Below are 24277 nucleotides of genomic sequence, written 5' to 3'. Positions count from 1 at the left end.
ATTCGTCACAAAATGATTTCCACCCTCTCCTTATAGATTTGGAACCAAAACTACAGCAAGGGTGAGTTTACCTACTCAGGTCACATGACTGGGAAGCCGGTCTCTCCATGTTGTGTGGTATTTTACCCATCTGGTAAAACTAAAACTTCTGAGGGCCTTATAAGGTTTAGGACGGTTGCATTGTTTCACTCAGACCCGACCTTAAGCCTGGGAATCTGTATCATTCCTCCGATACCCTTTACTGATGAGGAAACGAAGGCCCAGAGAGGGTGAATCATCTTCTCCAAGCTGCACAGCTTCAATGAAGATTGTAAACCTGGGCTCTCCCCCAGAAAACAGGGGCTCCCCACAACCCCACATAAGCTCTGGGACCCCACTGGCTCCTCCTCTTGGCTCTGTCCCTGGCAGCCTGAAGGTCCTTCTTCCCTAGAGCACCACCTGACACCTGGCCTTCCATGCCCCTCTACTCCGCCCTCACCTGGCCTCCTCCCAGAGAAGGGGCCCCACCGGAAGGCCAGTGCATGTTAGGAAATCCCAGCCACGTGAGCAAGCCTGAGCCAGGGATTCTGAGCAGCTGGTGGCTTTAGAAGAAACTGAAACTGGACTTGCAGAGGGGAGGGGGGGCGGGGAGTGGTCACTGAGGACTTAAAGAGGCACCACTTCCTCAGCGGCCCCCAGAGGGCACCGGGAGGTCGCAGATGCCGGTGGGGACCTCTGCCACTCCTGCCTGAGCCATGCACCTCTGTGGCCGGGATGTGCTGCTGTCTGGGACAGTGAGTATCGGGACCAGGAATGGGGGAGAAGGGGAGTAAGCTGAGGTTCCTTCCCAGGGTCTGGACAATGGGGGATGGGAGGGGGAGGGATACAGCCAGAGTTCTTGTCCCACTTCCGCGCACACACAGGGTGCATCCTCCTCTTTCCTGGGTCTCAATTTGTATGTGCGTGCACTGGTATTGGGGCTGGAACTCAGGCCCTGAGCACGGTCACTTAGCTTTTTGTTTTTGCTCAAGTTTGGTGCTGTACCACTTGAACCACAGCTCCACTTGCAGCTTTTTGGTGGTTAATTGGAGATGAGTCATCAGACTCTCTTGCCTGGCTGGCTTAGAACATGGATCCTGAGATCTGTCTCCTGCAGAGTTAGGATTACAGGTGTGAGTCTCCAGTGCCTGGCTGGCTGTTCCTCTCCTGAAGAGCTGGGGGCGTTGGGATGAGCCTCCCGAGCTCTCATATTCCAGACCAGATTTGAGTTTAGAATTGGGTCCCTGCCTCCTCCCGTTCACAAGCTCATCCCTTACTGTCTTCCAGTCTCTTCTTCCCTCCCCAAGTCTCCCCAGCTGTGGTTTCTCCCCCTCCTTTCCCCAGCCTCTGATCTTGTGACTCTCCAGAGTCCAAAATGAACCTGCTGCGCTCAGGAGTCCCTGGGAGGACAGGGCCCGGGGTAGCCGCGAACTGGGGACATCCAGATCCAGAGTCCCTGGGCAGGGTCACTAGGCCCTTATACCTGTCACACTTCCGCAGGGGGGGCGAGCTAACTCTCTCCTCTTGCCCTCGTTTTCCAGAGCTCTGGGCATTTGGATGAGATGTTTCATCCAGGTTTCATGGTTCCCAGGTTTTGTGGGGGGGCGGGTGACACCACTGTTAATCCTGGGGTCCACTCTTCTGTCTTTGCCTATGGCTGCGGGCCCACTGTAGAGTGATCACGTGGACAGGGAGTTTTGTCTGGTTTATTGGCTGCTGTGTCCTAGCTGAGGCTCTGGCACATAGTAGTAGGTGGTCAACAGATGTTTGTTGAGCAAATGAACATCTGTTTCAGACCCAAGCTGGGCATGGCACATGGAACTGAGTCAGCCCTGGCCCTGCCCTCACCGAGCCATCGGGTAGGGAACCTCAGCACCTGGTCTGTGGAAACCACAGCAGTTGGCATAACAGCGCTGACCTTTGCCATTCCTGGCTGGCACAAGGCCACCTGTGCCAGATTCTCTCCTCCACTCTTGGCGAAAAGAAGGTCCCCTGTGCCTTTAGGTACAGGTGAGGTAACTGGGCTTAGGGACATGAGTGCCTAATCCAGAGAGACTTGGCCTGTTTGAAGCCCTTTCTGTCTGAGCTTAAATTTCAGGCTTCTAGCCAGGTGCCAGTAGCGCACTCCTGTAATCCTAGCTACTCAGGAGGCTGAGATCTGAGGATTAGAGTTCAAAGCCAGCCTGGGCAGGTAAATCAGTGACACTTTTTGTTTCTTTTCTTTTCTTTTTTTGGGGGGTCCGGTTGTGGGGCCTGAACTCTGGGCCTGGGTGCTGTCCCTCAGCTCTTCAGCTCAAGGCTAGCACTCTACCACTTGAGCCACAACGCCACTTCCAGCTTTTTTTATTTTTGCTTATGTGGTGCTGAGGAATCGAACCCAAGGCAAGGCAAGCGCTCTACCACTGAGCCACCTTCCCAGCCCAATCAGTGACACTCTTATAGCCAATAAACTACTCAGAAAAATACAGAAGTGGTGCTATGGTTCAAGTGGTAGAGTGCTAGCCTTGAGCCAAAGAAGCTCAGGGACAGTGCCCAGGCCCTGAGTTCAAGCCCCAGGACCGGCATAAAAATAATAAAAACCAATTATCTAGGCTTCCTCACCTCCCAGTTGAGCTGTGAGCAGCATACTGGATAGGACCGGCATTACAAGGAAGTACCTGTGCTTTGGGTGCCGAGGGAGAGAGAGGAGCTCAGGTCCCCTGCCAGGACCCTAGAGCCTTCTTTTATGCCTAGCAGAACCAGGTGGAGTGTCAGAGGCAGCTGAAGAAGAAACAGAAGAACCGGGTGGCCGCCCAGCGCAGCCGGCAGAAGCACACGGACAAGGCAGATGCCCTGCACGAGGTGGGGATGCCCTCTGTCTTAGTCTGTCTTCTGTTTCTGTAACACAGCACCACAGACTGGGTTAACTTATAAAGAAAAGAGTTGTATTTAGCTCCTGGTTCTAGAGGCTGGGAAATCCTGACAGGAACATGGTGCCAGCATTTGCCCAGCCTGCATCTGGGGAAGGCCTCATGGATGTCCCCTTGCTCCACAGCAAACTGTTAAATCTCCTCTTTGCTTGGCACTGTTCTATTCTAGGCAATGGGAAGCTCTGGGGCCATATGCCATCTGCTCAGACCACCATGCAAAGCCATAGATGGGCTTCAACACAGACAGTTCAGCATTTGGTGGGTCAAGGTGCCCCTTGGTTTTCTTCCTGCTAAGGGCTCCCAGCCTGGCTTATAAGTGGCCATCTTGGTGATGAGTACTTGTGGCCTCTCTACAGGTGTGACAGGAGAGTGACCCTTCTCCCTTTCTCTGCTAATAAGGCCACCAGCCCTATCAGATTAAACCCTTACCCTTTTGACCTCATTTAATCTAAATTACTTCCTAAAAGTCTTATCTTTACAGTCAGTTGGGAAATGTGGCTTCAACAGATGTGTTTTTTTTTTTCTTTTCTTTTTGTGCCTGTCCAGGGACTTGAACTCAAGGCCTAGGCGCTGTCTCTGGGCTTTTGTGCTCAAGTTTAGCAATCTACCACTTGAGTCACAGCTCCACTTCTGCCATTTTTTGTGCTTAATTGGAGATAAGCGTGCTGGCTTTGAACCAGAATTCTCATACCCCAGCCTCCTGAGTAGCTAGGATTACAAGTGTGAGCCACGCGTGCTCAGCTGAGGTTTAGAAACGTCCATTCCAGGGCTGGGAAGGTGGCTCAGTGGTAGAGCGCTTGCCTTGCATGCCTGAGGCCCTGGGTTCGATTCCTCAGCACCACATAAGCACAAAGAAAAAAGCCAGAAGTGGTGCTGTGGCTCAAGTGGTAGAGCGCTAGCCTTGAGCTGAAGAGCTGAGGGACAGCGCCCAGGCCCAGAGTTCAGGCCCCACGACTGGACCCAGAAAAAAAAAAAAAGAAACATCCATTCCACAAGCAGAAACCAGTATGACAGTGAGGCCACTGAACCTGGAGTCCTTGGCCTCAGCCACATTCTTATGCAAAATGCCCCTGCCTGCAACTTCTCCTTTTAAAGTGTCACACATAGGGAACCAAGGATGTTTCCAGTTATTCAGCCTAGGGTCTGTGGAATGAAATTTGTGTGTGTGTGTGTGTGTGTGTGTGTGTGTGTGTGTGTGTGTACATGGGCGCACACAAGTTAGTACTGGGGCTGGTGCTTGGCCTGGGCACTATCTCTTAGCTTTTATTTTTGGCTAAGATTGGTACTCTACCACTTGAGCCACAGCTCTACTTGTAGCTTTTTGGTGGTTAATTGGCGATTAGAGCCTCATGGATTTTCCGGCCAGGTCTAGCTTTAAACTGCAGTCCTCAGATCTCAGCCTCCTGAATAGCTAGGATTAGACAGACATCATCCCCTAGCTCAAGAGAAATCTCTCTTCATTTCTATCCTTGTTGCCACTATATATGTGTACATGGTCATTGAGGCTCACCTTGATGGATCTCCACAAAACTGGTGTTCCTCAGAACAGCATGTAGGAAAAGCTATCTTTTACCCAGTAAAACACATCCATGCTGCCAACCTGAGAAGCAGTGTCCTCAGTCCCCCCACATGGTGCTCTGGAAGCACTGGGGGCTTCTAGGCCAAGTTAGAGGGGCCTGGCAATGGCATTAAGCAGATTCGAGGTGTCTAGGACACAATAACATTGCATTTGCCACAGGAAGGCCACCTCAGGACCGGCACAGGGCAAGGTAGGAAGCATCAGAAGAGACAGAGATTGTGTAGCAGATGCAAATTCCAATTGAATGACAGGAATTCAAGGGAACAAGACAGAGTTGGCAGCTTGCCCTGGGACTGCCATGCTGGCCTTGAACCCCTGGACAGGGATTATGGATTCTGAGCATCTCAAAAACCTTCAGATGTTTCAGCCCATAGTTTAATGGCCATTACTGAATGACTTCTCCAGGCCAAGAGAATTTCTTAGGTGAGAAATAGTGGTAGTGCCTGGGACCAGTATTGGGCAGGTCTGAGTCCTATGAGGACACAGGATGAGAACTTGGCACAGGTGACTCACACTTGTAACCCTCGCTATTCAGGAGGCTGAGATCTGAGGATCATGGTTCAAAGCAGCCCTGGCAGAAAAGTCTGTAAGACTCTTACCTACACTTAACCAGCCACAGGCTGGAAGTGCATGCACACACACACATGAACACGCACACACATACACATGTGCATGCATGCCACTAAAAACAAAAAACAAAGAATTGGTGGATAATGGTGGACAGATGGTCAGAGTATGGGCAAGGGGCTCCATCCTGCACATGCAAAAGGTAGTGGTGTCTTTTCTCAGCAATACAGCCTCTGGAGTGGCACAGGGTGTGTGCTGGCCATGACCAGGCTGACATCCCCTCCCTGTCCATCTGTTCCCCCCACCACCCCCAGCAGCATGAGTCCTTGGAGAAACACAACCACGCCTTGCGGAAGGAGATCCACACTCTGCAGGCAGAGCTGACCTGGTGGAGCCGGACCTTGCACCTCCATGAGCGCCAGTGCCCCCTGAAATGTGCCCCAACTCCACTGCTTACCACCTGCTGGGGCCAGGCTGAGCAACTCCAGGGACAGTCTGCCCCTGAGAGACAACATTGCTGCCAGAAGAAGCCAGGTTCCTCTCCTTTAGACCAGCATCTGTGTTCAAATCCACTAGACCAGCATCTGTGTTCAAATCCACTAGACCAGCATCTGTGTTCAAATCCACTAGACCAGCATCTGTGTTCAAATCCACTAGACCAGCATCTGTGTTCAAATCCACTAGACCAGCATCTGTGTTCAAATCCACAGGGTCAGGATTCTCCTGGCCTCCTCCCATCCCCACCACCACAGCCCTCATTATCTCCTGGCCCACCTATAGTGACTTTTTCTCCTGCCCAGCTGTCCCCCAGCCCTGTCCTGTCTGCTTTGCCTACTGGTTCCAACTTCCTTGTGTACTGTCCTAAGCTCAGTGCCCACCTGCCCAGTCCCCCGGCCCAGCCTGCCCCTCCACAGCTCCTTGGGCTGGAGCACCCTATCAAAGGAAGGCCTGAGTCTTCGGCACGCAACCCAACGGTGGCTTTGGGGCCCACGTGTCCACAGAGCCAGGTACACAAGCCCGAGCTCCCGCTCCCTGGAGCAGATGGCCAAAGGCTGGAGGAGGATCCTGACCTCCACCCTCTCCTGGCCTTCCCACTGCTCTCCTCTGCTCAAGTTCAATTCTAGCTCATTTGCCTCAGCAGGGCTGCCCCTTCCTGGGACTCGGGAAACAACAGCCTCAGCACTAGGCTGTTCCTCCATTTCTCCTGGAGGCCACCCTTCTTAGTTGACCAGTTGGTTCAGGATTTTACCATGGAGAAATAGCTGTTACTCCTGTGGCCAGTGATCTCCACCATTATTTTATTTTACCACCATAGCCATCCAGAAAAATCAAGGTTACCACTCCAGTCTCTCAGATAATAGGACCAGAGAGATAAAGTGACATGGATAAAGTCACATAGCCTTTAAAATTATTTTTTGGTCTGGTCGTGGGGCCTGAACTCTGGGCCTAGGCGCTGTCCCTCAGCTCTTCAGTTCAAGGCTAGCGCTCTACCACTTGAGCCACAGCGCCACTTCCAGCTTTTTTTTTTTTTTTTGCTTATGTGGTGCTGAGGAATTGAACCCAGGGCCTCATGCATGCAAGGCAAGCGCTCTACCACTGAGCCAACTTCCCAGCCCTGTCTTTATCATTAAAAAAAAAGTTTTTTCCCATGCAGACTTTCTTGGAGCCATCTGTTTCTTTCTTTGTCTCCTGGTGCCCAAGTGAGCTCAAGTCCTAGAAACCTAAGGCAATCAAGAGGTTTAGTGCTGGGAGCAGCCGGGGATCTCCACTGTGCCTGGTTATTCCCTGGGTGTGAGAAACCTGGCTGCAGCTGGCGACATTGCAAAGTCCAAGCCTAGGTGAGGAGAGGCTGCAGAGAGGTCTGGGAGTTGCTCCCACTTCCCACAGCAGTGTTTCCAGCAGCAAGAAACAAGCTGGGGCTGGGTGAAGGTGGCTCATGCCTGTAATCCTAGCTACTCAGGAGGCTGAGATCTGAGGATCCAGTTCAAAGCCAGCCCGGGCAGGAAAGAAATGAAATAAGCTGGGGGGTTGGAGTTAGGAGGAGTTAGGCCTGGGTCAGGCCGCTCTGCATTTCCACACCAATCTCTAGGCCATTGTCCGCTGGCTCCCTGCCTCTTTCCCAACAAGCCTGGCCAGTGGACCTCAGTGCCATCCTCCTCCAGAACCAAGGCGGGGAGAGAATGGGGAAAGGGGCAGCTGCCAGGGTTGGACTCAAACTTGGTGGCCTGCGGCCTTGTGGCTTCCCAGGCAGCCGTCCAACTTTAGGCAATCCCAGACACTCAATACCTGTGGAGCCCCTGGAGCAACTCCCTGAACACCCTTGAGTCTGGTCTGATGGCAGCTGGCAGATCAGGGACTTATGCACAGATGGGTTACACTGGGGTATCTGCTCTGATACGGGGCTTCACTCATACTCTAGGGAGCCCTCGGGGGGCGGGGGGTCTTGAGGGTAGCAGCCCCAGTTCTTCATCCAGGTTTTTTTGTTTTTTGTTGTTTTGTCAGTCATGGGGCTTGAACTCTGGGCCTGGGCACTGTCCCCCAGCTCTTCAGCTCAAGGTGAGAGCTCTATCACTTGAGCCACAGCGCCACTTCTGGTTTTCTAGTGGTTTATTGGAAATAAGAGTCTCACTGACAGCTGGGCGCTGGTGGCTCACGTCTATAATCCTAGCTACTCAGGAGGCTGAGATCTGAGGATCACAGTTCAAAGCCAGTCTGGGCAGGAAAGAACGTGAGACTCCTATCTCCAATAAACCACCAGAAAACTAGAAGTGGCGCTGTAGCTCGAGTGGTAGAGCGCTAGCCTTGAGCTGAAGAGCTGAGGGGCAGGGCCCAGGCCCAGAGTTCAAGCCCCACAACCGACCAAAAAAAAAAAAATCTGCTTGTACAGATGATTACAGGCATGAGCCACAAGCACCCAGCTAACCAATGGATGCTTATCTCAACTAGCAAAAAGCCAGAAGTAGGGCTGTGGCTCAAATGGTAGAGTTCTAGCCCTTGAACACAAAAGCTGGAAAATAGTGCCTGAAGGAAAAAAATGTAACCTAGGCAGAAAGTAGCCACAAAGAAAGTAACCCCAAAGACCACGCAGACAAAAGTCAAGTAGAAGAAAAGATTTATTGCCAGCAGGACTGACAAGGCCAAGTTATCTTGAGGAAAGGGAGTAAAGGGCGCCGTCTGGCTCCTGGGAGGCCCCTTTTATATGGTTGGGGGGCCCAGAAATGGGCGGTGCCTCACCTACTGCGCATGCGCTGCTGTCGAGGGTGGAGATTAGGTCTGCAAGGTTGCAGTTTCCTTACAGTGCCCAGGCCCTGAGTTCAAGTTTCAATACTGACACACAAAATGGATTTGCCATGAGGTACTGGGGGCTGGGACTAAATGAGAACAAGGTACTGTGGTGTGTGTAGTTAGTGTCTCTACATCCTGAAATCTGTAAGGCATCCTGCTGTTGGACTTGTATGAACTCAGTGAAACCCCTATGAGGTAAATGCTATCATCTCTGTGATTCAGAAGGGAAAACTGAGGCCAGGTGAGTTAAATAACAAGCTCAAGTGCACACAGCTAAGAATCAGTAAGGGTTTAGTTCCTTTAGTCTCACCAGTACTCTTTGCAGGACTAGGATTGACTTGATAGGCAGGCTCTCTACCCCTTGGGCCACACCTCCAACCCTTCTATGTACTCTTATTGCAGCCTTAAATGGAAAGGTCCCACAAGCTAAGAGATATGATGCCAGAGGGCAAAACTCTACCATAAATTAGAAACGAGAAGGGCGTGGCTGAGTGACTGCCCATCTGCTCCTCTGGAGGACTGTGGAAGAGCTGTTATGAACAAAGGGGGCTTTGAAGATTATTTAATGAGGTGAGAAAATACTTCCAACATATTAAGCAGAAAATAAAATTGAATAGAGAGCCAGAACTGTCACTATAGTTTGATATTGTTTGCTCAAAAACATAAACAGAATAAAAAGGTGTGGGAGGAAATGTAGATTTTTTTTTTTTCCAGAGCTGTAATTCTCAAATTTGTAAACATAGCTAGCAGGGTAGCGTAAGCCCTTCACAGGCTGAATATACCCCAGATGTCTAAATCTGACTACATTAATAGTTGTTGCTAGATGACAAATGACTCCAAAGCTTGTGGCTTGCCAAACACGGTGGTTCATGCCTGTACCGCCAGCTGCTCAGGAGGTGGAGATCAGGAGGATCATGGTTAGAGGCCAGTTTAAGCAAACAGTGAGACCACATCTCAACCAACAAGCTGAGTGTGATGGTGTGTAGCGGTAGTAACAGGAGGAGTTGGTTTGAATCCAGCTCTGGCAAAGGCGAGATCCTACCTGAAGAAAAATTAAAACTAAAAGGGAAACTGGGCAAGAGTGGCTCACAACTGTAATCCTAGCTACTCAGGAGGTTGAAATCTGAGGATCATGGTTTGAAGCCAGCTGAGACAGGGATGTCCATGAGACTCAGCTCCAATTAATCACCAGAAAACTGGAAGTGGTGGTTTAAGTGGTGGAGAGCTAGCCTGGAGCCAAAGAACCTCAGAAACAGTGCCCAGGGCTGGCAACACACACACACACACACACACACACTTAAGAGATACATTGCCTGCCTAGCAAGCATGAGGTTCTGAGCTTAGCCCCAGTACTGCAAAAGGAGTAGGAGACTTAAAACAACACTCATTTCTCTGGGTCACACATTTTTATGGGTCTGGAATCTGCATATGACTTAGCTGGTACTTCTGGCTCAGTCTCATAGGACTGGAATCAAGGTGTTGGCTGATACTGCAGTTAAAAGGCCCAATATGGGGTTAATCTGCTTCAAAGCCCACTGACGGAGCTGTGTGCAGGCCTCACAAGACCTCCTTCCAAGCTTGCTGTTTGCAGAGATCAGCTTCCTGCCAGCTGTTGGCTGGAGGAATTTGTGTCTCTCCACTGCATAGCTCAATATGGCAGCCAGCTTGAGAGAGAGAGAGAGAGGGAAAAGACAAATTAAAAATAGGTAATATGGACTGTGTGTGTGTGTCCCTTACCTCAAGGATGGACGTGTTTGTGTGTGTGTGTATGTGTGTGCACCAGTACTGAGGCTTGAACTCAGAGCCTTAAGGTTGTACTTGGCTAGTTCATTCAAGGCTAGGACTCTACCACTTGAGCCAACCTCCCCTTCTGGTTTTTTTTTTCTGGTTAATTGGAAATAAGAATCTCACAGACTTTTCTGTCCATGCTGGCCCCAAACATCGATCCTTAGCTCTTAATCTCCAGAGTAGTTAGGATTATAGGTGTGAGCCACTGGTGCCAAGCTCAAGGACAGACTTTAATATTATCTTCAAATAGTTATACAAAGAAGTTTTGATTTGGTTGGGCGCCAGTGGCTCACACTTGTAAACGCTCCACTCAGGAAGCTGAGATCTGAGGATTGTGGTTCCAAGCCAGCCTGGGCAGGAAAGTCCAATTAACCCCCAGAAAACTGGAAGTGTCCCTGTGGCTCATGTGATAGAGCACTAGCCTTGAGCAAAAAGTTCAGGACAGTGCCTAGGCCCTGAGTTCAAACCCGGTGACCAAAAAAAAAAAAAAAAAAAAATTAACATGTCCATTTATGAGTATACTGCAAAGACAGAGTGCTTGAAACCTAATTTCACAAATGACATTGTAAGGTTCACCCTGGAAAGGCAGAAAAGACTCTTCTCTCCTGGCTAACTCTCCACCTGGGTCACCTAGGCTACTGGCACACCTGCAGGCAGTCACATCCACTTCCCATGTGGCCCCACCCTTCTCCCACCTGGCCACACTTCTCTTTACCTGGCCACCCCTCCTTCTCCTCCCCCAGATAAGACCTGGTGGGGCGGGGACTGGCCCCAACTTGTCCTGAGGCCAGCCTGCAGTTTGGAAATAAACTTTCTTTTTCCCTTGCCTGTTGTGCTCTCTTTCATCGACATATTCTGCCCATTTCTGGTAAATCACTGAGCTCAGCCTACCCTTAAGAGGAGGGGAATTACACAGGGAGGGGCCTCCTTGGGCCCTGGCTTTGAAGCTGCCTATCATGCTGAGTAAGTAACAAGCTGCATTCTCTTGTATCTCTTTGTTTTCATTCATCACCATCCCTCCTTTATAGATACAATAGCATACATATCATATATAATACTGGGGATTGAACTTTGAACTCAGGGTCTCATGCTTGTGCTTTACAGGTTTGTTTGGTTTTTTTTTGTGGGTTGTGGAGCCTGAACTCTGGGCCTGGGAGCTGTTCCTCACCTCTTCAGCTCAAGGCTAGCACCTTACCACTTGAGCCACAGCACACTTCCGGCTTTTTCTGCTTATGTGGTGCTGAGGAATCAAACCCAGGGCTTCATGCATGCAAGGCAAGCACTCTACCACTGAGCCACCTTCCCAGCCTCTCTTTTTTTTTCTTTTTTCGCTGGTCGTGTGACCTGAATTCTGGGCCTGGGCTCTGTCCCTCAGCTCTTCAGCTCAAGGTTAGTGCTCTACCACTTGAGCCATAGCACCACTTATGGCTTTTTCTGCTTATGTGGTGCTGAGGAATCGAACCCAGGGCTTCATGCATGCAAGGCAAGCACTCTACCACTGAGCCATCTTTCCAGCTCCTACTATACCTTTTAAACCATGTCTCCAGCAGCCCCACCCTCAGCCCCGCCTTGTTTTTTTCTTGAAGTCTGTGTCGGGGCACTGTCTTGACCTCTTTTTCCCTAAGGCTAGCTTTCTACCACTTTGAGCCATAGCGCCTTTTCCAGTTTTCTGGGGGTTTATTGGAAATAAGTCTTATGGACTTTCCTGCCTGGGCTGGCTCTGAACTGTGATCCTCAAATCTCAGCTTCCTGAGAAGCTAGGTTCAGGCGTGAGCCACCAGCACCTGGCTCCACCCTTTTGCACTGGTAGTTTTTTTCTTTCTTTCTTTCCTTCTTTTTTTTGCCGGTTGTGGGGTTTGGACTCTGGGCCTGGACACTCTCCCTCAGCTCTTCAGCTCAAGGCTAGCACTGGTAGTTTTTGAGGTAAGGTCTTGCTTTTTGCCAGGCATAAAGCGATCCTTGTACTGTGAATCCTTCCAAATAGTAGGATTATAGATGTGAGCCATCAGTGCCCAGATTGTATTTTTTTTTTCTGGTGGCTGGTTTATTTCACTTAACATTGTGTCCTCTAAGTTTATCTATGTCCTTGCAAATGATGGCATCTCCTTTTTAAGCACTGAATAAATAGCAATATCATATTTCATTTATTCGTTCATCAGTCAGTGAGCACTTAGGTTGTTTCCATTTCTTGGCCATTGGGACTAATGTGGACTCAAACATGGTAGTGCTGATGTCTGTGTGTGTGCCAGTCCTGAACTCAGGGCCTGGTTACTGTCCCTGAGATTTTTTTGCTCAAGGCTAGTGCTCTACCACTTGAGCTACATCTCCACTTCGGGCTTGTATTTTCTTTTTGGAGTTAATTGTAGATAAGAGTCTCATGGAGCCTGGCATCTGTGGCTCACGTCTGTAATCCTAGCTACTCAGGAGGATGATATCTGAGGATCATGGTTCAAAGCCAGCCCTGGCAGGAAAGTCCGTGAGATTCTTATCTCCCATAAACCACCAGAAAACCGGAAGTGTCTCTGTGGCTCAAGCGGTAGAGTACTGGCCTTGAGCTGAAGAGCACAGGGACAGTGCCCAAGCCCAGAGTTCAAGCCCCATGACTGACAAAAAAAAAAAGACTAGTGCCTACCACTTGAGCCACAGTGCCACTTCCCGCTTTTTCTGTTTATGTGGTACTGAGGAATTGAACCCAAGGCCTCGTGCATGTGAGGCGAGCACTCTACCACTGAGCCACCTTCCCAGCCCCTCTGATGTCCTTCTGAGATCCTGATATATGTTCTTTTGGGTGTAGTTATATGCTGCATAATGATGGCTCAGTCAGCAATGGGCTACATGTATGATATATACACAACAGTAATAAAAATATACATATACACATCTGTATATATGATACAGAAAGGTATCTTTTCACCAAGAAACATGAGCAAGAATGCTTATTCAGCAATAGTCATAATGATAAATGAACAAACACATTACCAACCCATTAACCATAGAATATATAAATAGTGGAGCCAAGTATTAGTGGCTCACACCTGTAATCCAAGCATTCTGGAAGCTAAGGTAGGATTATCTCAAGTTCAAGGTCATCCTTGGTAACTTATCAACACCCAGTCTTAAAGAAAGTAGTAGAATATCATATGTTTAGGCCTGGCTACATAGCAATGAGATCAAACAACTCTTGGAAACAATATGAATAACCACACAAACTTATGACTATAGAGGCCAGACACAGAAGAGAGCATGGTCTACTTATCTAGATTTCAAATTAGAAAACAGAAACAAAATTAACATAGTGAACCAGGCCCTGTGGACTAGCTACGCAAGAAGCTGAGATCTGCTGGGTGTCAGTGGCTCATGCCAGTAATCCTAGCTACTCAGGAGGCTGAGATCTAAGGATCTCGGTTCAAAGCCTGCCTGGGCAGGAAAGTCCAGGAGACTCTTATCTCCAATTAACCACCAGAAAGCCCTAAGTGGCACTGTGGTTCAAGTGGTAAAGCACCTGTCTTAAGCTGAAGAGCTAAGGGACAGTGCCCAGGCCCAGAGTTCAAGCCCCATAATGAACAAAAAAAAAAAAGCTGATATCTGAGGATCATAATGCAAAGCAATCTTGGGCAGAAAAGTCCATAAGACCCTTATCTTGGGCTGGGAAGGTGGCTCAGTGGTAGAATTCTTGCCTCACATGCATGAGGCTCTGGGTTCAATTCCTCAGCATCATATAAGCAGAAAAACTTGGAAGTGGTGTTGTGGCTCAAGTGGTAGAGCACTAGCCCTGAACTGAAGAACTGAGGGACAGTGCTCAGGCCCAGAGTTCAAGATCCACAACCGACAAAAAAAAAAAAAAAAAAAAGCCTCATCTCCAATTAACCAGCAAAAAAAGCTACATGGAAAATGTGGCTTACGTGGTAGAGTGTCTGTAGCAAGTCAAAAAGTCAAATATGAGAGCTTGAAGCTCTGAGTTCAAGTCCCAGTACTGGTATTAAAAAAAAAGGGGGCCAGGCGCTGGTGGCTCATGCCTGTAATCCTAGCTACTTAGGAGATCTGAGGATCAAGGTTCAAAGCCAGCTCAGGCAGGAAAGTCCATGAGACTCTTATCTCCAATAAACCACTAGAAAACCGGAAGTGGCTCTGTGGCTCGAGTGGTAGAGCGCTTGCCTTGAGCTGAAGAGCTGAGGGACAGTGTCCAAGCCCAGAGTTCAAGCCCCAAGAATGACCAAAAAAAAAAGATAGATAGGCTTTTGCTCGGGCTGGCTTTTAAGTAGCTGGAGTTACAGTCATGCACCACCCTGGCCAGCTTGTGCTCTGTTTCTTAATCTTTGTGGTGGTTACATGAATGTACTCATTGTATGAAAACTCACTGAGCTATCTATAACCTGTGTTCTTTTTTGGCTTCCATATACTTCAGCATATATGTGATGAGATATCACAATCCTCAGCACTTAAAAATGAATATTAGGCTGGGCACATGTAGTTCACATCTGTAATCTTAGCTGCTTATGAGGCTGAGATTCAGAAGCTCATTGTTCAAAACCAACTGGGAAGAGAAATCTATGAGACTCCATTTCTAAAAATAACTAGCAAAATAACTAACTAGGCAAGAGGCTTGGCTCATGTGGTAGACTGCCCGGCAAGCAAGCAAGCCAAGTAAGAATAAGGCCCTGAGTTCAAACTCCAGTACTGGGGGGGGGGGGGGTGCGGAAGAATGATGATCAGCTGGGGTGTGGCTGAAGAGGTAGAGGGCCTGGAGTTCAAAAAACTATTCCTTAGCCCAGAGTAGAAGCCAGTAACAATCAGAACCATGGACAGATCAAAGGCTGTGTTGGGATGACTAGAGAGAAAGGAAGAGATTTCAGGATTTCCAGTGACCCAAAGGCAATGACCCCGGAAGACTTGCTTTTGGATGATTGGTTCAGAGCCTTCGGGGATGTTTCCATCCTGCAGGATGGAGCTCATTCCTTGGGGACTGACTTGTGTCCTGTCGTGTCTGTGTGGGTGTTCAGGCGGAATTCCGTTCCATTTTCAAAGGTCTCGGGCTCCTTGTTTTTCTAAGCCAGTGAATGCGGCAGTCTCCCTAGAGAGGCCTGTCCCGCAGCCCGCACATCCAGCAGCTTGACCCAGCTTTGCAGGGTTTTCCTCCCTGTCTGTCTTGGGCTTGTGTTTTTTTTTTTTTTGGTGGTGGTGGGGAAAGGAGACAGAACACAGAGTAAAACTACAGCAAGCCATATTAGAGATCTTTTCTTAGTCATGTCCACATTCTTGAACAACTCTGGGCCAGGCCTGGACATTTATGTTCTGCAGAGTTTTGGGCGCATCTATGAATCCCAAGAGACCCAGCTGTGGGGTCCTCTTCTTCAGGGGCCTGGGGAGGGGCTTCCCCAGGGTAGTGATTTACTCCCCTCTAGGGACATTCATTTCCTTCCTAGGGTTCTGTCCTTGGCTGTCACCATCTGCAGCCCTCAGCTCCAGTACTAATCCCTGCAAGAACCTTCAAGGTTGGGCTGGGAAGGTGGCTCAGTGGTAGAGCACTTGCCTTGCATGCCTGAGGCCCTGGGTTCAATTCCTCAGCACCACATAAGCAAAAAGAAAAAAAGTCGGAAGTGGCGCTGTGGCTCAATGGTAGAGCGCTAGCCTTGAGCTGAAGAGCTGAGGGACAGCGCCCAGGCCCAGAGTTCAGGCCCCACGACTGGACCCAAAAAAAAAAAAAAGAACCTTCAAGGTCTAGGCCAAGCCTGAAAGTATCTGGGGCCCTCTGAACAACCCAGTTCTACGCTGTCTCCTCCCTGTGCGCTAGAACTCACACCTGAGGTGGGGGGAGGGGGTCTCCAAGTTCCACGGACTTCTTGATCTAGACACCAAACACAGGAAGGGCATGATCAGCACCCCCAACCAGATGGAGGGGCTCCACCCTCAAGAGAGTCCTCATGCCCCACTGCATGGCTGCCTCTCTTGAGCCAGGGCAGCTTGGCTTCCTGGGCAGTGCAAGCCATTGTCTTGCCAGATTCCCTGAGCTGAGGGCTGTTGCCTGGCCAGTAATTGGCCAGCAGAAGCCCAAGAGAGACAGCGATGGGGTGGAGGAAGGAGCCCCAGGTGCTAGATGAAGTGGAGCCGGTGACTAAGTGGCGCCTTCATTGGCCCTAGAGACCAAGAAGCTATGCGCAGGCTCAGCAGCACTGGCTTAAAGGAGACAAGACCTGTTCTCTTCCTCTTAGGAAGAGCCCAGGTCTACAGACTATTGCTGTGGTGGTGGTGGTAGTGGGGAGCCCCTAATCAAGTACTCCACTGGGAGTCTCCAGGAGAAAGGGACCAACAGGGGTAAAGCCCCGCCCCCTCCCCGCCAGTGGGTAGAACGACCCAAACTCAAAGAAATGTGATAAATCCCAGCAGTGAGGCCCTGACATTCGCCAGCCCAAGGCTTGGATGGAAGAAGCCACTGAGCAGGAACCACAGCCACACATTGTCACCTGCTGGGTGCTGGGAGCTCACGCCTGTATTCCAACTACTCAGGAGGCTGAGATCTGAGGATCATGGCTCAAAGCCAGCCCAGGTAGAAAAGTCCATAAGAATTTTATCTCCAATAAAGCACAATGCTCGATAGGAAATGTATTCATTACCTTGCTCATATAACTGTAACCCCTCTGTACAGTATTTTTACAATAAAAAAAATACAAAGAAAGCACCCAAAAAGAAGCCCTATGTGGAGCTGTGGCTTAAGTGGTAGAGCACTAGCCTTGAGCGAAAAAGCTCAGGGACAGCATTCAGGCCCTGAGTTCAAGCTCCAGGATCCAAACCAAACCACACCAAACCAAATCACAGGGCTTGGAATGTGGCTTAGCGGTAGAGTGCTTGTCTAGCATGCATGAAGCCCTGGGTTCAAGTCCTTGGTACCACATACACAGTGCCCAGGCCCTAAGTTCAAGCCCCAGGACTGGCAAAAAACAAAACAACACATACACACACACACACACACACACACACACACACAAAGCTATAAAACAAAACCTGAATTTTAAAATCATCTGCTTGGAATTTCTCCCCCTTGCCATGTCTCTTAGCCCAAACCCTTCCAAGGACCTAGTGAGTTACTAGAATCAGGGCAGCTTTCCATGTGTTGGGCTAGACACAAAACATAGTAAAAGTGATAGGCAAATTTGTCAGGAAGGGATCTCTCTCTCTCTCTCTCTCTCTGCCAGTTCTGGGGTTGGAACTCAGGGCCTGGGCACTGACCCTGAGCTGCTTTTGCTCAAGGCTAGCACTCTACCACTTGAGCCACAGCACCTCTTCCAGTCTTTTCTGTTTAGGTGGTACTGAGGACTTGAACCCAGGGCTTCATGCATGCTAGGCAAGCACTCAACCACTAAGCCACATTCTCAGCCCGGGAATACACTCTCAATAAACTAAAAACACATCATCTCTAAGATGACAATGATTTTACCCCAACACAAGTGTAAGGAGCTTGGAGTTAGGGTAGTGCCTGGGCTCAGCTAGAGTGCTAGCCTAGGAGCTTAGAGGGTTACAGCCCAAGGGCTGTATCTTTGTCTCAAGGTTTGGGAGTTTACTGAATTACATCCGACCTCCCTGCAAGGTTTGCTGTTCTGGATAGATTAAAGATCTTTTGTTTTGCCACTAACTACTACTAGTGACTCACACCTTTCTTTAATCTTATCTAGTCTGCTGCAGAGATGTGAGGATCATAGTTCAAAGCTAGCTGAGGGAGGAAAGTCCCTGAGACTCTTTTTTTTTTTTGTTGGTCGTGGGGCTTGAACTCTGGGCTTGGGCCTGTCCCTGCACTCTTCAGCTCAAGGCGAGCACTCTACCGCTTGAGCCACCACAGCACCACTTCCAGTTTTCTAGTGGTTTATTGGAGATAAGAGTCTCACAGACTTTCCTGCCCAGGCTGGCTTTGAACTGCGATCCTCAGATCTCAGCCTCCTGAGTAGCTAGGATTACAGGCGGGAGCCACTGGCGCCAGTTGAGTCTCTTATCTCTAATTAACCACCAAAAAATGGGAAGTGGTACCCAGGCTCAAAGTAGCAGAGCACTAGTCTTGAGAAAAAGAGCTCAGGGAGAGTGCCAGGGCCCTGTGTTTCAGCCCCAGGACTAAAACAACCAAATGATCTTTTGTGGGGGCTAAGAATGTGACTTAGTAGTAGAGTGCTGGTCTAGCATTTACGAAGCCCTGGGTTCCATTCCTCAGTACCACATACACAGAAAAATCCAGAAGTGGTGCTGTGGCTGAAGTGGTAGAGTGCTTGCCTTGAGCTGAAGAGCTGAGGGACAGTGCCCAGATCCAGAGTTCAAGCCCCACAACTGACAAGAAAAAAAAGAAGAAGCAGCTCAGGGACAGGGACCAGGCCTTGAGTTCAAGCCCCAGGACTGACAAAAGAAATTAAAAATCTTTTGTTTGAAGAAATGTTCCCACCCTAGATTGGAAGGAAGCTTTTTGTTAATCCTTAGGTACCTGTGTGTGATACTCAAATATCCTCTCATGATATTCTATGACCTTGTTGGGTCTAGATTGGCTGTTCACCCTTTAAGTTGGTAAGGTGACTCACAATTTAACTCTTAGAGACCTTGTGATCTTACCCTTTTTGTTTTGGCATAGTACTGGAGTTTGAACTCATGGCCTCAAGCTCTTGCTTGTCTTTTTCTGGTCAAGACTGGCACTCTATCACTTGACCCACACACCTACTTCTAGCTGTTTTGTGGTTAGTTGGAGATAAGAATTCTCATCCTCCAGAGTAATCTGGATGATAGTGTGAGCCTCGGGGGCTACACTTCTTCATTCTAAGTTTAGCAAGTTGCTAACTATCACAGTGCAGGCATTTTCTGCTACAGGGAGTCTGCCTGACACCTGGGCTACCTGAACAGCATCCTCTAGGTCCCCAGAGACCTAGAACACAGGTGCCCCAGTGTCCTTAATTTACTAAAATTAAATGTTTGCTCCAGGGTTGGGAATATGGCTCAGCAGCTGCAATATCTGAAATCCCGAAGGACCTAGGTTTGATCCATCATAGTAAATGCAAACAACCAAAAGAAAAAGTTAAAATAAGAAATCTATTTCCTATGTCAGCGCTGGACTGACATACGAAGCTGCTCAGCCTTCAACTGGTTAGGATTACAGACTGTGAGACACTGGCACATGGTGGCGATCTTTTTATTTTCCTGATTTTAATTTTGGAGTCTGATACTTTCAATATTTATTAAAAATAATAAAATTTGGCCGGGTACTAGTGGCTCCTAGCTACTCAGGAGGCTGAGATCTGAGGACCATGGTTCAAAGCCAGCCTGGGCAGGAAAGTCCGTGATACTCTTATCTCCAATAAACCACTAGAAAACCAGATGTAGTGCGGTGGCTCAAGTGGTAGAGCGTTAGCCTTAAGTAGAAGAGCTGAGGGACAGTGCCCAGGCCTAGAGTTCAAGCCCCACAACCAACAAAAGAATAAAATGAAATAAAACCTGTCTCCTCATGTGTTTATCCTGCTTTATGGTGAATGGCAGAAAAACAAAGCTTATTATATCACATAGGCAGTCACGTGAACGCAACACTTTAGCTCATCTTCAGCCATCTTTAAATAGACAACTTGGGGCTGGGAGAAGAGAGGTAGTCTGTATTTGTTAAACAGAGCCAGTCAAGAATGGCCCCATTGATCTTGATTACAGTCCTTGTGGAAGGTGATTCAGGGAAGTTGTTACAAGATAAACAAGTTATCATTGCCTGGCAGGTGGTCTGTCTTGAGGAAGTCCTATTGTTCCTTAGGGATAGTTTCAGTCTCCTATCATGAATATATTATGATCAGTCCTGGAACCCAAGATGCTCGCAAAGAACAGTATAGGGCAAATGGAGACAGACTGCAGGTCGTTAGTGGCTCATGCCTGTAATCCTAGCTACTCTGGAGGGTGAGATCTGAGAATTGTGGTTCAAAGCCAGCTGGGGCAGGAAAGTCTATGAGCCTCTTATCTCCAATTAACTACCAGAAAACGAAGTGGCCCTGTGGCTCAAGTGGTAGAGCAAGAGCCTTGAGCTGAAGAGCTAAGGGATAGTGCCCAGGCCCAGAGTTTAAGCCCCACAACCACCAACAACAACAACAAAAAGAAAGGAAAAACAAAAAAAACACTGGGACCCAGCTCCTATCAATGTGGCCAGCTTTCAGTTTGTGCCAGGCAAGATCAAGTCCAAGGGCTGAATCTGCTTATACCTGGTTACCTCCCACTACAGTGTACACTGTCACATTTTTCAATTGAGATATTTCCCACAATAATTAGGTCTTCAGTTACTATTGGAAAATTAGATCTGGGGTTGCAGTTTAATGATAGAGTGCTTGCCTAGTATTGGCAAGGCCCTGGGCTCAAACCCTAGGATAGGGGGAAAAAGTCAGATCTGCTGGGTACAGGTGGCTTATACCTATAATCCTAGTACTCAGGAGGCTGAGGTCTGACAACGTTCAAAGCCAGCGTGGCCAGGAAAGTCTGTGAGACTCTTTATCTTCAATTAACCACCCAAAAAGCTGGAAGTAAAGAGTAAAGGCATGGCTCAAGTGGTAGAGTATAAAAATTAAGGAAAAAAGCTCAAGGACAGTACTCAGGCCCTTAGTTCAAGCCCTAGGACTGGCGTGTGTGTGTGTGTGTGTGTGTGTGTGTGTGTGTGTGTGTGTGTGTGTGTGTGTGTGTGTGTGTGTGTATGGGCGCGCACACACACACATACACACACACAAATCAGATCTGAGCCAGGCACTGGTGGCTTACCCCTGTAATCCCATTTAAGATGCTAAGATCTGAGGATCACAGTTTGAAGCCATCTGGGCAGGAAAGTCCATGAGATTCTTTTTTTGTTTTATTTTGGGTCTGGTCGTGGGCCTACTCTGAGCCTGGGCACTGCTCCTCAGCTCTTCAGCTCAAGGCTAGAGCTCTACCACTTGAGCCACAGTGCCACTTCTGGCTTTTTTTTTTTTTTGCTTATGGGTGCTGAGGAATCGAACCCAGGGCCTCAAGCATGCAAGGCAAGCACTTTACCACTGAGCCACCTTCCTAGCCCAAGTCCATGAGATTCTTTTGTTTTGTTTTGTTTTTTGGGTCCGGTCGTGGGGCCTGAACTCTGGGCCTGGGCGTTGTCCCTCAGCTCTTCAGCTCAAGGCTAGCGCTCTACCACTTGAGCCACAGCGCCACTTCGGCTTTTTTCTTTTTGCTTATGTGGTGCTGAGGAATCGAACAGGGCCTCATGCATGCAAGGCAAGTGCTCTACCACTGAGCCACCTTCCCAGCCCCTCCATGAGATTCTTATTTCCAATTAACCACCACAAAACCAGAAGTGTACCTGTGACTCAAAGTGGTAGAGCACTAGCCTTGAGGAAAAAAGTTCAGGGACAGCAAGTGTCCAGCCCCTGAGTTCCAACCCCATGACTGACTCCCCCTCCACCCAAAAATCAGATCTGTTATGACCAAACTACATTTCCCCCACAGGTCTTCAGTGGGTGACTGGATGGATGGCAGGTGCCATCTTCAGATGGAGCATGGGCCTTCTGGAGATTCAACTTCCACTCCAGCTTCCCCTAACTCACTTTTTTTTCCTGCTTTGCTTTCTCAAGCCTTTGAACATTACCACCTGCCAGTGGGTACTTCGTTGTCCTGACTCACTCAACCTATGAGTAGTTTACCTGGATACAAGGAGAAAGATTTAAAGTGGTGGGGTGGGAAGGTGGCTCAGTGGTAGAGTGCTTGCCTTGCATGCCTGAGGCCCTGGGTTCGATTCCCAGCACCACATAAGCAAAAAGAAAAAAAGCCGGAAGTGGCGCTGTGGCTCAAGTGGTAGAGCACTAGCCTTGAGCTGAAGAGCTGAGGGACAGTGCCCAGGCCCAGAGTTCAGGCCCACGACCGGACTCAAAAAAAAAAAAAAAATATTTAAAGTGGTATGGGGGAGGCAGTCTCTGCAGGAGGAACTGCTGATGAACAGGGAAGATGGAGGCTGGAGAATGCCAGAGGACCATAGGACTAAATGTGAGGTGGTAGGCATCTCTTAAGTGGGCAGATCCATCATCACCAACCCAGCACACCCAGCACTATCTAGCAGAGGTGGAGGGCAATTACTTAACAATTCACAACACAGTCAGAACCTGATCCACAGGAAGTGGAAGGACAGATGCTTGGCAGACCCATGTTCACCTGTCACTCCCACTTCCTGTTTGTAAAATTGGTGCTTGTGGCTCACCTTTCTAATCCTAGCTATTCAAGATCATTGGTTGAAGCCAGCCTAGGCAGGAAAATCTATGAGACTTTCATCTCCAATTAACCAGCAAAAAGCTAAAAGAGAGGTGTGATTCAGTGGCAGGACACCAGCCTTGAGCAAAAAAGTCAAATGAGAATGCCCAGACCCTGAGTCCAAGCACCAGTACAAAAAAGTAGATAGATAGATACATACATACATACACACGTACATACATACACACGTACATACATAAACTACCTGAGAGCCTGGCAGTGAGGATTGAAGGAGTTTGCCCAATGCACGTCACACAGTAAGGGCTCTCAGTTGCTGAAGACAACATGCGCAACACATATCAGGTGCACGCAGTGGATGAATCCTGGAGCTACGGGAAGGTGGGTGGTGGGGTGCGGGGGTGGGCCCGTTCGGGGGTCACGCGGGTGGGCCCACAAGCATCCTCCTGGGGAGAAGAGGGCAGACCTCAGCCAGGCTTCCGGAGCCCGGAAGTGGCGGAGGCCGGGAGGGGAGGGTTGGAGCATGCGCGGGATACACTGCTGATGCGCTTGCGCAGAAGGACCTCTGTGGCACGAGGCCATAGAAGTTCACTCGACGTCTGCGCCCGCTGTTTTCAAAGAATTGTTGTTGTGTTTTTTTAAGTGGGACCTTCCTCTTTGGCCCCTTTTCTGCGGTGTGGAGGACCCCTAAGTTCGGCTGTAAGAAAGATCCTGGCTGGGCTTGGGAGCTCCTGGGGCTGAGGTAACGGAAGGGCCTGTGCGGCCCTTGCGGCCCGGGCTGCGGGAGGGAGGCGGGGGGGGGGGGGGGGGGGGGGGCCGCGGCCTCGGCGGTCCTTTCCTGAGAGAAACTTCCAGTTCCCACTCTGTTCTCGCACAGCAGCAGGGTCCCCTCGTCCCCAGAGGTCCCTTCCTCACCCCTGGCTTCGGGTTTGCCCAGTACACCCGAGGCCAGGTCATGAGGTGGCACTGCAGGGCCTAAGGTGTGTGTGTGGGGGGGGAGGTGGGGAGGGCGAGGTGGGGGCTGTTCAGTCTGCAGGTTGCAGACTTAGAGCATGCATGCCTTAGAGCTGGTGGCCCTAGGGAGGGAAGTGGCAGCCGGTATCTCAGACCTCCTGCCTCTGGCGAGTGGCCATCACAGAGATGCTTAGAAACCTGTCTTCTGGTCAACTTGTGTTCTTGTCTCCACCACACCCAGCGCAGTCATGCTGCCTGTGGCACCCATCCAGCCTCCCAAGGCTCCCTCACCCCACCCTCTGCACAGAAACTTCCCCCAAATCAAAGTGCTCCTCCTGGCCAATTGCCGTCTTATAACTCAGGCTTAGTAGTTGTCATGAAAACAAGAATTCTTCCATTGAATTGTTTCTTGTTCCATCATGTCCCAATGATTTGAATTATTGAATGAGTCGTTGCTTCCTCACAACCTGATTTCACCTTAGAAGTAACAATTTGAGTCATGACAGTGAGATCCATGTTCAATTTCCCAGGCACTTGATTGAATCTTGGTGCCCAGAAAGCCGGACAGAAAGATGCTGGCAGGTATCCTTGCCAAACATCTTGGCTTTTGTGAATTCTAGTTGAAGACATGTGCACACCTGCAGGTAGTAAACGCAGCACAATATCCAACAATCTGTGGCATTTTATTTTATTGTCGGTTGTGGGGCTTGAACTCTGGGCTTGGGCACTGTCCCTCAGCTCTTCAGCTCAAGGCTAGTGCTCTACCACTTGAACCACAGTGCCACTTCTGGATTTCTGGTAGATTATTGGAGATAAGAGTCTCACAGACTTTCCTGCCCAGGCTTGCATTGAACCGAAAGCCTCAGATCCCAGTCTCCAGAGTAGCTAGGATTACAGGTGTGAGCCACCAGCACCCGGTTCTTTTTTTATTTTTTATATTTTGCCCATCTTGGGCCTTGAATGCTGG

At 49.3% G+C, this 24277-nt stretch overlaps 1 protein-coding gene across 3 annotated transcripts; it reads left to right on the top strand.

Annotated features, from left to right (window-relative positions):
- The first annotated feature begins 627 nt into the window (after nt 1-627).
- Nucleotides 628-6491, top strand: Batf2 (basic leucine zipper ATF-like transcription factor 2). 3 transcript variants are annotated; one of them, XM_042676299.1, is made up of 3 exons: nt 628-773; nt 2755-2859; nt 5388-6491. In XM_042676299.1, exons 1-3 carry the CDS (start codon nt 735-737, stop codon nt 6195-6197), a joined length of 954 nt encoding a protein of 317 aa, XP_042532233.1. In that variant the 5' UTR covers nt 628-734; the 3' UTR covers nt 6198-6491. The 3 variants fall into 3 exon arrangements, with proteins under 3 accessions (XP_042532233.1, XP_042532234.1, XP_042532232.1); XM_042676300.1 differs by having other exon boundaries at nt 2752-2859; nt 5391-6491; XM_042676298.1 differs by having other exon boundaries at nt 2752-2859.
- Nucleotides 6492-24277: the final 17786 nt, after the last annotated feature.

The sequence above is a fragment of the Dipodomys spectabilis genome, unplaced genomic scaffold (genome assembly GCF_019054845.1).
Source record: "Dipodomys spectabilis isolate Male_0828 unplaced genomic scaffold, ASM1905484v1 ptg000030l, whole genome shotgun sequence".
In the NCBI taxonomy this organism is placed as follows: Eukaryota; Metazoa; Chordata; class Mammalia; order Rodentia; family Heteromyidae; genus Dipodomys; species Dipodomys spectabilis.
This window is presented reverse-complemented; position numbering and strand designations above follow the sequence as displayed.

Bases quoted from the DNA above. Each gene is read 5' to 3' on its own strand.
- Batf2 (XM_042676298.1), top strand. From the start codon at position 735: ATGCACCTCTGTGGCCGGGATGTGCTGCTGTCTGGGACA. The intron at 774-2,751 runs GTGAGTATCGGG...TTTTATGCCTAG, and splicing joins ATGTGCTGCTGTCTGGGACA to CAGAACCAGGTGGAGTGTCA. The intron at 2,860-5,387 runs GTGGGGATGCCC...CACCACCCCCAG, and splicing joins AGGCAGATGCCCTGCACGAG to CAGCATGAGTCCTTGGAGAA.